The 15,479-nt window shown below is 36.0% G+C and overlaps 1 protein-coding gene across 1 annotated transcript in view; it reads left to right on the plus strand.

Moving 5' to 3' along the window:
• The window catches only part of CRELD1 (cysteine rich with EGF like domains 1), a 571,547-nt gene that overhangs the window by 209,363 nt on the left and 346,705 nt on the right, over positions 1-15,479 (plus strand). Inside the window, exon 4 of the mRNA XM_044078710.1 lies at positions 10,654-10,764. Within this exon, the coding sequence (XP_043934645.1) occupies positions 10,654-10,764 (111 nt within the window). The remainder of the gene's footprint in view (positions 1-10,653; positions 10,765-15,479) is intronic.

Below are 15,479 nucleotides of genomic sequence, written 5' to 3' on the forward strand. Positions count from 1 at the left end.
GCTAGATCTTTATGCATTTGTTTAAAAACTGTTTTTGAAATTGATAATTGGGCAGACCTAAATATGTATAACATTCGTGGTAGTATATTCATTTTCACTATTGATACTTTTGCTAATACCGGTAGTTTTAAATTCTTCCATCTGTCACAATCAGCTATTATGTGTTCCCATACTCGTTTAACATTATTGTTATAAAAGTAGTAGAGAAGTTGATACCCAAATATTTAATATTTTCTTTACATGTTAACTTCCCCATCAGGGCCATTAATGAAAAAGGTTTTGGGGTTCTTAACGGGAAGATATTCGTTTTCTGTAAGTTAATTTTATAATTAGAAACTACCGAAAATTCGTTTATGAGCTTTAATATCTTTTCACTGTCCGAAATTGGGGTTGTACAATAAATAATAAGATCATCGGCGAATGCTGACATTAATATTTTATTCCTATAAATTATTGGTACATTATGATACAAATTTTGCTTGATATATAAAAATAGGGGTTCTAGATATAGGTTAAACAATAAGGGGGACATGGGACAACCCTGACGAGTACCATTTTTAATCTGTATTCTGTTAGAATAAGTCCTATTGATGTATAGCGTAGTGTATGGATTACTATATAATATTTGTAGTATCTGAATGAATTCTTGGGGCAAGTTAAAATAGGGTAACACATCAAACAAAAACTTTGTCTACTCTATCAAATGCTTTCTGGGCATCTATTATAAGAGCATAGATATTAAAGTTGTTTTGTTTAGCATACGTCATCATATTATGCAGTGTAAGTGTGTTATCGCTAGTTTGTCTAGTTGCCATAAATCCAGCTTGTTCCTTAGAAATTAGATATATCAAAACCTTCTTTAGTCTTGATGCTATAATTGATGTTAAAATTTTCATACCCACATTCATTAGTGCTATTGGTCTGTAATTATCTGGGTTAAGGGGATCTGAATTGGTTTTATGTATGAAAATTGTTTTTGATGCATTGAGGTGGGGGTCACTAATTTTATTTTTAGTTATATAATTAAATACATGAGACAATTCTTTTCCCAAACTATCAGCAAACTCTTTGTAAAATTCAGCTCTAATACCATCAGGCCCTGGCGACTTATGTGCTTTCATATGTTGAATTGTATATACTATTTCTTCTTTAGAAATAGGTTTAATCAGGACACTTTGCAGGCTCTCTTCTAATTCTGGAAAGTTAATTTTTTGCAGAAAACTTTTATTCTGGTTATGTAAGAGACCTATCAGTTAGCCCCTCATACACCTTAGTATAGATTTTCCCAAAAACATCAACAATATCCTCAGTTTTAGAATATATTGTGTCATTATACTGTATTTCCGAAATATATCCAGTTGTTTTTGATTGATTTATAATCCTTGCCAGTGCTTTTGATGGTATTTGAACATTATTAGCATATTTCACTAAACACCTATGTTCTTGAAGTGTTAATTTATTATTATGAAGCAAAAAGAGATCCCTTTGAAGCTTCAACATTTCCTCCTCAGTTTGAGCGTTAAAATTCTGAATCAGCTCATTATCAAGTTGTTTTATTCTTATTTCTAGTTTTTGAATATCACTATTATGAATTTTCTTATAATATGAGGCTTTTTGTATAAGAAATCCTCTAATTTGAACTTTAGCTGTCGCCCATTCAGTGTCAGGAGTATGTTTTTGGAGCTTCAAGCTATCTGTAAATTCTTTCAAATATTTTATAATTCCGTCTGCTGTCTTTTTTACTTAAAAGATTTGGGTTGAGTGACCAATTATAACCCCATTGCCTTCTTGTGTCTTTTAAATCTTTAGAAAATGTTAATGAAATTTTTGAGTGATCTGATAGATGATGAGTATGTATAACCACCACTGGTTCTAAATTCGTTAGTGCTTTAGATATCAAAAAGTAATCTATTCTAGCCCACATTTTGTGGCATGGTGAATAGAAGGTGTATTTATTTGCATTATTAATATCTTGTGAATAAGAAAAGGGGTCATATAATTGAAAATCTTCCTTAAAATCATTTAATGCTATCCCGGCCTGCTTATTAAATGCTCTTTGTGGACAAGACCTATCCAACTTTGGATTTTGATAGGTATTCCAGTCCCCACCCACAACAAAATAATAACCATCATATTGTGTTAATATTGGATATAATGATGCTATGAAACTGTGTTGATCATTACATTGGGCATATATATTCAAAAGTAGGATAGGTTTATCAAATGCATTATCCGATAAAATCACATAACACCATCGCCCATTTGGATCCACTTTGGTGTCTAAAATCCTTTCTTTGTATTGGGTTTTGATAGGCCCTTGGACTCTTCTATTGTAGAGTATGTGGACTCTTCTATTGTAGAGTATGTGCTGCTTTTGACTAAACGTTTGTGCCTTCAGGAAGGGATCATGATATTAGTCAGTAACTGGATGTTAATTGTAGACTAGACAGATGTTTAACGCGGTCCTACTATATGAAAAATATCTAGGTTGGGGAGATATTTTCTACATATTGCAGGTAAGTTGGTTTGCAAACTGTAACTCGTTTGGGTAGAGTGCATGATCAAACGTTTACATTTTTTTCAAAGATTAACTTCTTATTCTGGTATTGATCAGATTGCGGTGAGAATCCAAGAAAGGTCACAAGGAAGGTAACTACTAATTAAGAATCCAAACACTCATGTTAAGCACTTTTATTGCTATCAATGAAATACTATGTCAGAAGTAAACATCCAAAGGGTAGGTACACTTAAATAGCAAAATAGTCACATCACTTAATAAGTGACAGTTAAGAATTTAAAAACATGTACACTGTGGTTACATACATGAAGCAAGTATTTGTACATAAATTTAAGCACGTTTAAGTTGCAGCATAGCTGCACACAGTTTAAATATATTAATGAATGCAGCACTTTCATTTATTCCTGGTTTAGCTGTAGCATCAGTTTTTAACTGCCATAACAATTTTGTATACTCAAGCGTTTCACCCCATTGGTTACCCCTAAGGTCTCTATGAATCTTTTCTAAATCCATAAATAAAAATTCCTTAAAGCCAATGCAAGCAATTGAATATTTGTACAATGCATTTTTTTAAACAATACCTTCTAATGTCCTATAAATGTTGTGTAATACACTCTTGGAAAGCCCATTCAGTCTTTCCTGTATAAAAGCAAACAAAATCAACTTAAAAGAACAGACCAGGAAAGATGAAAAAAAAAAAAAGTTTATTGCTGAAAGTTAAGCACTTCTGTCCCTGTTTTTCGGGACTTCATCAGAACTGAAACCTACACTGCTGCCCAGTCAATTTATATAAAAAATTCTGTTAAAACAACCAGTAGCCATAAAGAATCCATTACATTTTTCCATAAGCCAGTTTACTGCCTTACCATTATTTAAAAGAACACTCACATTAAAGCTGTGCTCTGACTGCAGTGCTATAAAAACGTTCCATTCCAACCAACTACATTCTTGATTTTACGTACCTAAAATATATGTATGTGTGGGTCTACTTCATTTGATCGAAAGACCATTTGACCTAAACCCATTTGATTGAAAGTGCATTTGATCAAAAACCAGCATTCAAGGCATAAAACTGGGATTTGTCCCCCTCCCCAATGACATGCGACCCTGGAGATAGTATATATAGTTGGGAGGGTGGGGGTGGAAGGGCAAAGCCCCCCACTTATATTCGTTTAAAATCTGTACTTTTTGTTTTATTTTCTTCTTTTAAAGGAAACGGTGGGGGGCTGTGCCACCCACACCCCCCTAACTATATATACCAACTCCAGGGTCGCACGTCATTGGGGAGGGGGACAAATCCCTATTTTATGCCTTGAATACTGGTTTTCGGTCAAATGAACTTTCGATCAAATGGGTTAGGTCACATGGTCTTTCGATCAAATGAAGTAGACCCGTGTGCATATATATAATAAAGTTAATACAATTCTAAAATGTACAACAATTTTAAATGTGTTAGAAAATGTTTAAAAAAAATCAGTCATGTTACCACATATATCTGTATTTCTGTAGTCTTACATTTTTACAGATTGACTGCCCTCAACTTTAATAAACTAGCTAATGAAATAGTTTCATTCAGTCCTGGTTTTTCACTAGCATCCAAATCTCCTCTACCACAAACGCTCTTTGTATTCCAAGGTTTGTTCACAGGGACCACCTATTGGTGTTTTAAACACTTGTTCCAAAATAAAAAATAAAATATTTTGTTTCCTTTGCATGTAACGTTATGCCTATACAAAGCATTGGTGTCCTTTTTATTTTGTACATACATACATATATATATATATATATATATATATATATATATATATATATATATATATATATATATGTTCATGTATACATTTGTTGAGGGAACGTTCTGTCTTTCCAACATAAAAAGAATGACAACAGTTGCAGAATGCCACATAACTCCCCAGGGGTCCTATAGTCGTACTCCTGGTAAAATCGAAAGATATACTTTAAACTAGGCAGCTCACTACCATCTCTTTCATAAATAAAACTGCACTGTTTGCTTCACATTTCCCAGTCCCTTTCTTTCAGTCTGAACAATCAATTTTTTGATTCAATACATCTTTCTCTGTCTTTTCTTTTAAATTATTATGTCTTTTAAAACAAAACATTATACATTTTAGAATTGTGTTAACTTTATTACATGTTCAAGGGGTACAACACATTAATTTAACCACATAACTATAAATACCTCACTAGACATTAGAGAAAGCCAGAATAAAACATACTCATCAGATTATACAGAATGCAAGACCCACTGAGGATTATTTTAAAATGGTTAGAAAAGGTTCACAGATCAAATGTTTAAACTAACTCTGTTAGCATATCCCTTCTGACAACACTATTTCTCTATTAGTAGTTACATTCCTAGCTGCAACTCTCACCACGGAAGTATTACTAACTATGCGCTACTTTGTCTAAGTGATTCTCCCTACTTAATTTCCTAACTAATGTTATGTTCCTCCACATATATAAGTTCAACAATATATTTAACTATTGTATAGTGGATGAAATAAAACTCGCAGACACTAAACAGTTCATTAAGCTTTCGCTCTTATTAGATGAAAGAGCTTCCTCAGAATAAGTAATATAACAACAATTACAGTATATATACTGAATTTATCACATGTGGGTACACATGTGGGTACATTAACCAATGAAAGTGATCAAAGCATATGTGCAGTAACCATGGATTCAATAATGAGACATTCAAATAGAACCAATGGAATTCCAAGAAGTGTGTCTGTAGCATGAATATGTATATGTATACAAACAAGAATATTAATATTAATGTATATAACAAAAGTAAAGCAGTACTAAGAGTTCCATTTTAGAGCACATTTTATGTTAACACAATAATTTAACCCTGGAAATACTTCAGAATTAAGCAATAACTGCCATTTAAGTTCTCTGACTTCTAAAAGTAATTCCCAGTCACCAAAAAAACATTCTATTTGTTCAAGAACAATAAAATGAAACTTCTTGAAAGAATTGCAGGAAATGCTATGTTTCGCTAGGGCATTATTCATATTCTTAGTTCTAATTGCCCCTAAATGTTCTTTAATTCTGTCCAAGAGTCTTCCTAACAGTTTTTCCAACATAAAATGCTGAGCAAGACTCACAAATCCCTGCATAAACAACAGCTGTGGAGTGACAGAAGAAATGTTTTGAAAATCTGATAGAATAGTTGCAATGGGGGAAAGTGTATTCTAACCCTGTTAAAATATACAGACAAACCACACACTTATTGCATGAATGCATACCTATTGGTAAATTAGATATAGGTGTAGTATTAATCAAATATTGAGAATCTCTGTTTTCTAGGTTCATTCTAATAGTCCTAGTTCTTTTAAAAGACAAAGGAGTGGAGCCAATAGCTTTAGTCATATTATGAGATACTTTTAATAAATCCCAATTGTTGGAAATAATATTCCTGATGTGTTCCATATCCCTGGAGATTAGCGATGGAAAACTGAGAGATCTATTAATGTTATTCTGTTCAACATGTTTGGGTTTAAATCCATAGAGTAAAATAGGTAAATGTGTAGTGTACCTTTCAGATGCAACTTCAGAATAAATAGTGTTAATAAGACCCTCAGGATAATTTCTTTTTAAAAACATCTTCTTCAGTAGCAAAGCATTAACATAAAAATCGTGGTCTGGACTAATGAGTCTAGAAATACGTATTTAAGTATTTAAGTATTTATTATTTATTATTTTTTTTATTTTACGTATTTAAGTATTCTGCCTTCTAATACTGTTTGTTCCACTATTTACAGGAAAGATACCTATAAGAACAATTTACTTGATTTTTCTAGCACTCATCCATTCTTCATGAAAAAGAACTTATTCAGAAGTTAATTTATACGTATTTCTAGACTCATTAGTCTAGACCATGATTTTTATGTTAATGCTTTGCTACTGAAGAAGATGTTTTTAAAAAGAAATTATCCTGAGGGTCTTATTAACACTATTTATTCTGAAGTTGCATCTGAAAGGTACACTACACATTTACCTATTTTACTCTATGGATTTAAACCCAAACATGTTGAACAGAATAACATTAATAGATCTCTCAGTTTTCCATTGCTAATCTCCAGGGATATGGAACACATCAGGAATATTATTTCCAACAATTGGGATTTATTAAAAGTATCTCATAATATGACTAAAGCTATTGGCTCCACTCCTTCTTTTTCTTTTAAAAGAACTAGGACTATTAGAATGAACCTAGAAAACAGAGATTCTCAATATTTGATTAATACTACACCTCTATCTAATTTACCAATAGGTATGCATTCATGCAATAAGTGTGTGGTTTGTCCATATATTTTAACAGTTTTAGAATACACTTTTCCCCCATTGCAACTATTCTATCAGATTTTCTAAACATTTCTTCTGTCACTCCACAGCTGTTGTTTATGCAGGGATTTGTGAGTCTTGCTCAGCATTTTATGTTGGAAAAACTGTTAGGAAGACTCTCGGAGAGAATTGAAGAACATTTAGGGGCAATTAGAACTAAGAATATGAATAATGCCCTAGCGAAACATAACATTTCCTGCAGTTCTTTCAAGAAGTTTCATTTTATTGTTCTTGAACAAATAGAATGTTTTTTGGTGACTGGGAGTTATTTTTAGAAGTCAGGGAACTTAAATGGCAGGAGTTAGAAATCGCAAAAACTGCAAAAAAAAGCCATTCAGCCAGTTACAAATAGACCATTCAGAGCCCAGAATCTACTTCAAGGTTCTTTTTGGTCCCCAAAAAGACACTTTATTTCTTAATTCTGAAGTATTTCCAGGGTTAAATGATTGTGTTAACATAAAATGTGCTCTAAAGTGGAACTCTTAGTACTGCTTTACTTTTGTTATATACATTAATATTAATATTCCTGTTTGTATACATATTCATGCTACTGACACACTTCTTGGAATTCCATTGGTTCTATTTGAATGTCTCATTATTGAATTCATGGTTACTGTACATATGTTTTGATCACTTTCATTGGTTAATGTACCCACATGTGATAAATTCAGTATATATACTGTAATTGTTGTTATTTTACTTATTCTGAGGAAGCTCTTTTATCTAATAAGAGTGAAAGCTTAATGAACTGTTTAGTGTCTGCGAGTTTTATTTCATCCACTATACAATAGTTGAAGTTTTTTTTTATTGATATTTAATCTTCTGTAGTACGGTTCTCTTTGTTTGTCAACCATATATTTGTCTATATTCAAGTTTTTAGTCTTGTTCTATTTGGTACTATGTATATATTTTTGTTTTTACATTTTTATCCAGTAAATGTGTTAACACTCATTTTTGTTTATAATTTCTATTACTTGATGTTATGATTTTGTATTAAAATGGGCATTGTTCCAGTTGGACCATCCCGGTAAACAAATATAAATAAAATAAATAATAAAATAAAATAAATGAAACATACGTTTGGTGTCACTGTGATTTGGTGTGTGATTTGCATTTCGTATTAGCAGTACTTTGTACTTTGAACTTGATGTCATCCCAGCATTCTTTGCCATGCAAGGCAGTGTACTCCGATATTAAGCATCTAGCATGAATGGACTGTTTTCACATTGCTGGTCATAAGTGGCAGTATTTTCGAATTTGCACTGAAACAGCATTCCTCTCAACAGTAGTTGCATCTCCAACTTGAGTCAGCACTAGATATGTCTTGGAGTCAAAATGTAGGTGGGAGACATTAGCTTGGACACCTGTAGATCTTTTGATCACCCTCTGGAGATATTAAATTTCTTGTTATTTTGCATCTGTGAACACAAAACATTTATTTCCAGTGTTCTCATCTGTGATTCCTCCAGTGTTCCCATAAACCATCTGTTAAAACTTCACTGTTAATTTGCTTATAGTTATGTGCAGGCTTTTCAAACCAAAATGCTGTAACTCTTTGTATTCATTAATTTCATTTGCATCAGCAAATAACAAAAGGTTTGGTACTGTGCAGTCTTTGTCAGGATTCAGTCAAGTCGGGGGTTTAAAAATGGTGAGCCAGTGTACTGCTGATTGTGGAATGTAGCCCCACTGTCTTCATGTCACCACCCATCCCAGCCTCCCGAAGCTCTCCCACTTTTGTCACATTACCCATCCCAGCATCCTAAATTTTTCCTACATTCAAGTCACCATCCATCCCAGCCTCTTGAATTTCTCCCATGTTCTTCAAGCCACAACCCATCCCAGCTTCGTAAATTTCTCTGTCTTGCATCTCATTGCTTTGTCAAGTCACTACATGTGCATACCTGTGTATATATAATGTGTGCAGCTGTTAGTGTACGGTAATTGATATGAGTAGGTACCCTACACTGACACAAACGACATCTCCTTTGCTGACAACGGGCCAAGCTTCAAGAAGGAGTGATAGATGCATGAAGCAGGTTATGCGTAACATACATTTGTTCATGGGAAATAAAAGGTAAGGATCAAAATGAAGTAACACTGTTTACAATCAGTGCTTCAAATCCAGTTATACATACAAGTATTTTATACATGCATGGCCTTATAGTTTTTCCAATTTTGTTATTTTACTGACATTCCTCCTCATTTGACTCCAGTCTTAGCTGTTTTATCATGAAGACATTCTTGAATCCTTGAAGAATACAGTCATGATAGTAACCTGTCTGTTTTGGCTTCATTAAGGGACCTAGATCCAACTGCGGATTTAAATTTCATGGTGGAAAAGCTTACGTTCTAATCCTTTGATCATACAAACTTGGCATACATTAAATTTCTTTCATGATGACTCTTGAGTATGTAGAATTTCTGAAGTGCAAGTAATTTCTTGTTCGATCTCTATCTGCTCTTGCGTAGCAAGAGAGTTTAGTCATGAATCAGTTGGGTTTCCAAGATGACAGATTGCCACAAACCCGAAGCAATCCATTCACATTGTGTAATAGAATTATTATAGTAAAATGCTTGACGAAACTGCCTAATTCTTTTAAAACGTATTGTTTTTTCGGTCGTGGGTTGTTTTCATTTCTTGGAACTGTTGTTTATTTTTGTTTGTTTTCATAGTAGCCCTTGGTTTGTATCCACGTTACCATTAGTGTGTTAATTCTCAAGCAGACAGCACACTGACCTTATGCACATTAGCAATGCAGAAGAGTGGCTATCCCCCCTGAAGACTGCAGTAAAGTGCCTTTGCTAGGAAGGTGTCACTTGTCCCTGCACCCCCCTCCCCCATGTTGGGACAGCAGCTCCTACATTGAGTTCACATAGTCATTGGGAATGTTTGAGGGAGAATTTTTTTCTCTGTAAAATCAAGTATTTGTTTTTATCTGTAGCTGTGTTACCTAGATAGTAAAGTAAATGTATGTGGTTTTTCAGCATTTTGGTGAAAGCGGACCATAAGGTTCTCAGAAAGAATATGGTTAACAGTAAATTTACCCTTTGTCTGCATAAAACACAACCATTTAAATCTCCTGGTAAACTGAATCGATTTTTGTCATCATGGCTGTTAAATTCGTTCATCTCTTGTTTGTTTTGGCAGCAGTCTTTTACCCATGTGTGCTGAACGTATGACTAGTGTCAATCAAATAAATGTTGGAAAACTATGTTCGTTGTGCACACACAATCTGTAACAGTTTATAATATTAATGTATGCAATGTTTTTATTTTTTTATTCCAGGTATAAACTTTATATTCTTTGTTGTCTGTAATCTTCTTTGCATTTCTGCGCTTGTTATGAAAGAATTAAACGACGAACGAGGCAGTCACTGACATTTTCACATTACTTTTGTCAGTGGTGAAACAGCTGAAGGATAGCTTTCTTGACATTGTGGGTGATTGCTGTACCAAGATGTTAGTGTTGGAGTCCTGCTGGCTACTTGAATGATTTGTTCACCTTCAGAAAAATCTGCATTTACAGTGAGCTGTTTATTGACTCTTCTGTACAGGGTAGTTTATAGGCATGCTTTTAATGCATTTAAGGTGTGCTAAGTGAATGTTGGGCAGTCCTTTTGCTTGTACAGGATCTTAAGTGTGGAATGGTATACAAGGCCAGTTTTGTTTTATCTGGAGTCTGGAGGTAGATCTCACCTTGTGAGCAAGGAATAACGGAACGCATTGCATCTTTTATTATTAAATCTGTACTTGCTTTTCAGTGAGACACGCCTGGTGGAAATTACAGAAACGCTATGTGAAAAAGGTGATTTTGAATGCTACAAAGTGCTGGAACAATGTGATGAACACCTTGAAACTTGGTGGTTTGAAGGGTAAGTGCAGTTTCTTCAGTACCTGAATGCCAGTATAAGAGCAGTTTCCCCTCTGCAACTACAGCTATGTGAATTTTGCCAAATGCCATTAATGGAGGCAATATCAAACTGTTTGAAAAAATGTGTTGGGTTTGCTATAAGATCTATTGTTTAAACAGTCCTTATCTCTTCTACAGTAGTACAGTCATTTCTGTAGTTTAGTGAATAGGATGCCCTTTTAGGACTCCTGCCTGCATTGAGGAAACACCTTGCTTAGATCTGCAAGTCTTATACCACTCTGTCTCTGCTCTTCAGGTTCCCCTTTGCTTTTTGTGGGTGATCTGTGTCTTGCATTTCCTTTTCTTTCACTCTGCTGATTAATTTAAATATATGTACTCATTATTCCTGCAGTTTAAAAAAATAAAGTCTTTGCAATCAAGTGTTCAGTTTGCTTTTTAAAGTGGATTGTTTTCTGAATCTTAGAATTTTGAATTGTGGAATTCTTAGTATAAAAGTTTGCAAGAAGCTACAGTTGTGTAATTAAACTTGCCATGACATTAGATGTTTGACTAGATCACTGTTGCAGTAGCCCGTGTTACATGGAATGTCCTGCAAAGGATCGAACCAAACAGGTAGCTTTCACTGTTTTATAGGTTCATAGATTAGTACTAAGCTAACTGCTCTTGTGAGCTATTTTAAGCCTAGCCAATTATCCCTTGTGAGACTCAAACCATGCACCTTGTGTTTATAAGGCAAACACCTTAACCATTAGGCCACCCTCCCAACCCCTTTATGGCAAATCCCACATGCCCTAGCCACTGTACAGGTTGAGGAAAGCAGTATAGCACTGCTACGGTACCAAACCTCCAGAACTTACTTTCTTTCCTCCTCAGAAGAGGGACGCTAGAACTCTACCAGACAGAATCAGTAATAATTACAATCTCATACCTTGGAATAAAAACAGTAACAAATAGGGGGTGGAGGGAGAGTGCAACTATTGCAGTAGTAATCTATTTGAACATCTACTGTTGTGGTAAGCTTACTTACAGACCTGTACAGCGCTCATCATTAGAGCACTGTTGCAGTAGCCTAAGCTATATGAGATGATAGCCAAAGCTTAGAAAGAAAGTGAGGAGGAGAAAGAAGGATCCGAGTCAGAGTCCCTGGGGAATAGTCCTAGTAAAGCCTGCTCTAGACTTGAAGGAGTCAAGTTTGTAGTGCTTAAAGATATGCACAAATGACTAAGTTGCTACTTGTCATATATTTTTAGAGTTCAGCTGTTTCTAAAAGTCACAGAAGTAGTCAGACCCCTGGCAGAGTGTGTCCCGAACTTTGTCTAGAAGTATCATATTTGGCATGCTGCAACCATTTAGAAATTCTGTTCTGACACTGACTGCCCCTTTTTCTTACCTTCATAGGAAGGAATTTATCAGAAGTCCTGATTTTTTTCCCTGTCAGTGTAGTGTCTACATTGCCCGTTGGAATCCAGAGTGTGTAAAGTTATTTTCTTCCTCATTTTAGCTTTTGTGAAGAAAACGGGGAGAAGAATTGGCAGGTTAAATCAATCTTAGGCATAAAATCATTTAGTTTCAAAGTAGCCCTCTGTCTGAGAAAAATTGGGAAGGGATGGCTCTCCACAAGAGCTTGTAAGTTAGAAGTCAGAGCAATGAGCAGTACTGTTTGCTAAAATAAGAACTTCAAATTAGCCTTATGAGCATGTTCAAAAGGAAACAGTGTTGGTTTTTCCATTGCAAAATTAAGATCTCAAGAAGGTACCACCTGCATTCAAGGAACCCCTTTTAAAAGCTATTTAATTTGAGGTAGGGTAGAAAGGGGGAGATCTAGACAGGCAAGCAGAGGTGGCCGAGAGGTGAATCTTGATTAAAGAGTAAGAAAGTCAATTCTGTGAGGAAGCGTGTGGTAATTACCACTGGCCATTTTCAAAAGAAGGGAAAATCACTGTTGCATAGGCTAAAAGGGGTTCACCAAAATTATCCTTGGGGAGTCTTTCTGAATCCTTAAAAGAGCCCTGGTTACCAGAGAAAAGAGTAATAAGGCATAAAGGAACATTCCCATCCATGATCAAGAAAATGTATCTGTCTTTCAGACCTGTGTGCAAGGAGCAGAATTTCTTGAACTGTCGGTTGTGGCTGGAGGCAAACATATTCACTTGTTGCATTCCCAAAAGATGGATCAATTAATGGCAGAACCCCTGGTCCAACTTTCAACTGTGAGGGTCTTTACTGGTCCTGCTCAGCTTGTCTGTGGTGATGTTTTGCTCTGATGGAATGTAGGTAGCCTGGAAAGGACAGCTGACTCACTAATTCCCAGGATCCCATAGGTAGCTTTCAAAAGGAGGGAAGGGCCTTGGTTCCCCTCTGCTTATGTACCACATTACTGTGGTGCTGACTGTGATTACTAGCAGAGAGCCTAGAATCCAACGATAGTTTAAAGATTTGAGAGTATTTATTAGAGCAATCATTTTGTTTTACATGTATGTTCTTAAGTTTGCCTTTCTTGTTCGATAGGCCCCTGGAATTTCACTGTCTTGGACACCGCTTCCCAAGCAAAGTTTGATATACCTATGGTTATGAACTCAGTGGGGGCTGGAAAAGAAAAACAGACTTACCCACCAGAGAAGCTCTTCTTTCACAAACTCCACAATTGGAATCTGGAATGCAAGAGGTACTGATCTTGGGTTCAAACTGATTTGACAAACTGTTGAATCTTCCTTTTATGAAGTTCTAGCCAAGGGAATCGTAACACAGAAGATACCATGAATCCTAGCATTCTGAGATATTCCTTGTTTGATGCCAAAATCTGGGGGCAAAATATCAGAAACTGCTCCTTGTAATATCATTCCACTTTGTCCAGAGGAAGAAGAGACGTCATGAAGGATGTGTCTAGAAGATATCCCAGAAACATTGTCTTGTGAGGATGGAACAGTGACACAGCAGATAGCATTGTTGCCTTATAGCAAAAGGTTCTCTGGTTGATTCTCAGCTGGAGTGCCTTATATGTGGAGTCTTCATATCCTTGCTGAGTTAGCGTGGGTTTTCTCCAGATGCTCAGGTGTCCTCCCACACTGCAGAGAGATGCAGTAGGTGGATTGGGCACTTTAAACTGGCTGTAGGTGTGAGTATGTGTGCATGTGAGGGGCTGTAGGTGTGAGTATGTGTGCATGTGAGGGGTGTGGAAGAGCACCCACTTCAGGGCTAGCCACACGGTAGTGTGAATGTTGGCTGTTTATAATTGTCACTGTTGAAGTGATATCCCAACCCCATGTGGAAAATGTGGAAAAAGTGGTTGTGGATGGACCGACTGACCATCTTGTGAGATTGAATTAGAGATGATTTTTCTATGTTCACCTGAAACAGACTGAGAAAAAATACCCAAGCCAGAGATTTCTGACAATTTGTGAAAAATCCATAAAAATAAGGCAGTCTAAAAATGGAAAAACGTGAATGCCCTGAAACCTGCAGTGAACTATGTCAGTTTGTAGACAGTCATGGAGCTTTTGACAAACCAAAAAATAATGTTAAAAACAGAAAATGTAAACCAGACACAGAAAATATAAAAAAGTGAAATCTTTGGGAACTGGAATGTGATAAGTACCTTTTAAATCCAGAGTGAATGGAAAACTGAAAGGTGAATTGAGAGTTAACAGGCTGTAGAAAGAACATCTTAAACTTTGGGATTTTGATGTGAAGGTTTTGAAAGGAACAGACCTAGGACAGTTCTCAAGGTTCCTTCTTTCTTTGGCACCAACTTCTTGAATAAAATTCTTTCTGTCTTTAGTCCAGGGAAGAGGTCCTGTAACCCCTTGAGACGGCATCTGATCAGATAGGAGGAAATCAGGAGGCTTGACTGAGTAGGTGAAGAGGAATCCTTTGGAAAGGGAGAAGGGAATGCATTGCCAGTTGCAGCCATTTTGAATGATTATCAGAACCCAAGTGTGTAGCATTATTTGGTGCCATGTTGGAGATGAGGACATAGACACTGGGAAAGCTTTACAGGATTCTGGCATTATTTGGTGCCATGTTGGAGATGAGGACATAGACACTGGGAAAGCTTTACAGGATTCTGGCATTATTTGGTGCCATGTTGGAGATGAGGACATAGACACTGGGAAAGCTTTACAGGATTCTGGCATTATTTGGTGCCATATTGGAGATGAGGACATAGACACTGGGAAAGCTTTACAGGATTCTGGCATTATTTGGTGCCATGTTGGAGATGAGGACATAGACACTGGGAAAGCTTTACAGGATTCTGGCATTATTTGGTGCCATGTTGGAGATGAGGACATAGACACTGGGAAAGCTTTACAGGATTCTGGCATTATTTGGTGCCATGTTGGAGATGAGGACATAGACACTGGGAAAGCTTTACAGGATTCTGGCATTATTTGATGCCATGTTGGAGATGAGGACATAGACACTGGGAAAGCTTTACAGGATTCTGGCATTATTTGGTGCCATGTTGGAGATGAGGGCATAGACACTGGGAAAGCTTTACAGGATTCTGGCATTATTTGGTGCCATGTTGGAGATGAGGACATAGACACTGGGAAGCTTTACAGGATTCTGGCATTATTTGGTGCCATGTTGGAGATGAGGACATAGACACTGGGAAAGCTTTACAGGATTCTGGCATTATTTGGTGCCATGTTGGAGATGAGGACATAGACACTGGGAAAGCTTTACAGGATTCTGGCATTATTTGGTGCCATGTTG

This window comes from Protopterus annectens, chromosome 7.part1 (genome assembly GCF_019279795.1).
Source record: "Protopterus annectens isolate FY-2018-M chromosome 7.part1, PAN1.0, whole genome shotgun sequence".
Classification (NCBI taxonomy): Eukaryota; Metazoa; Chordata; order Ceratodontiformes; family Protopteridae; genus Protopterus; species Protopterus annectens.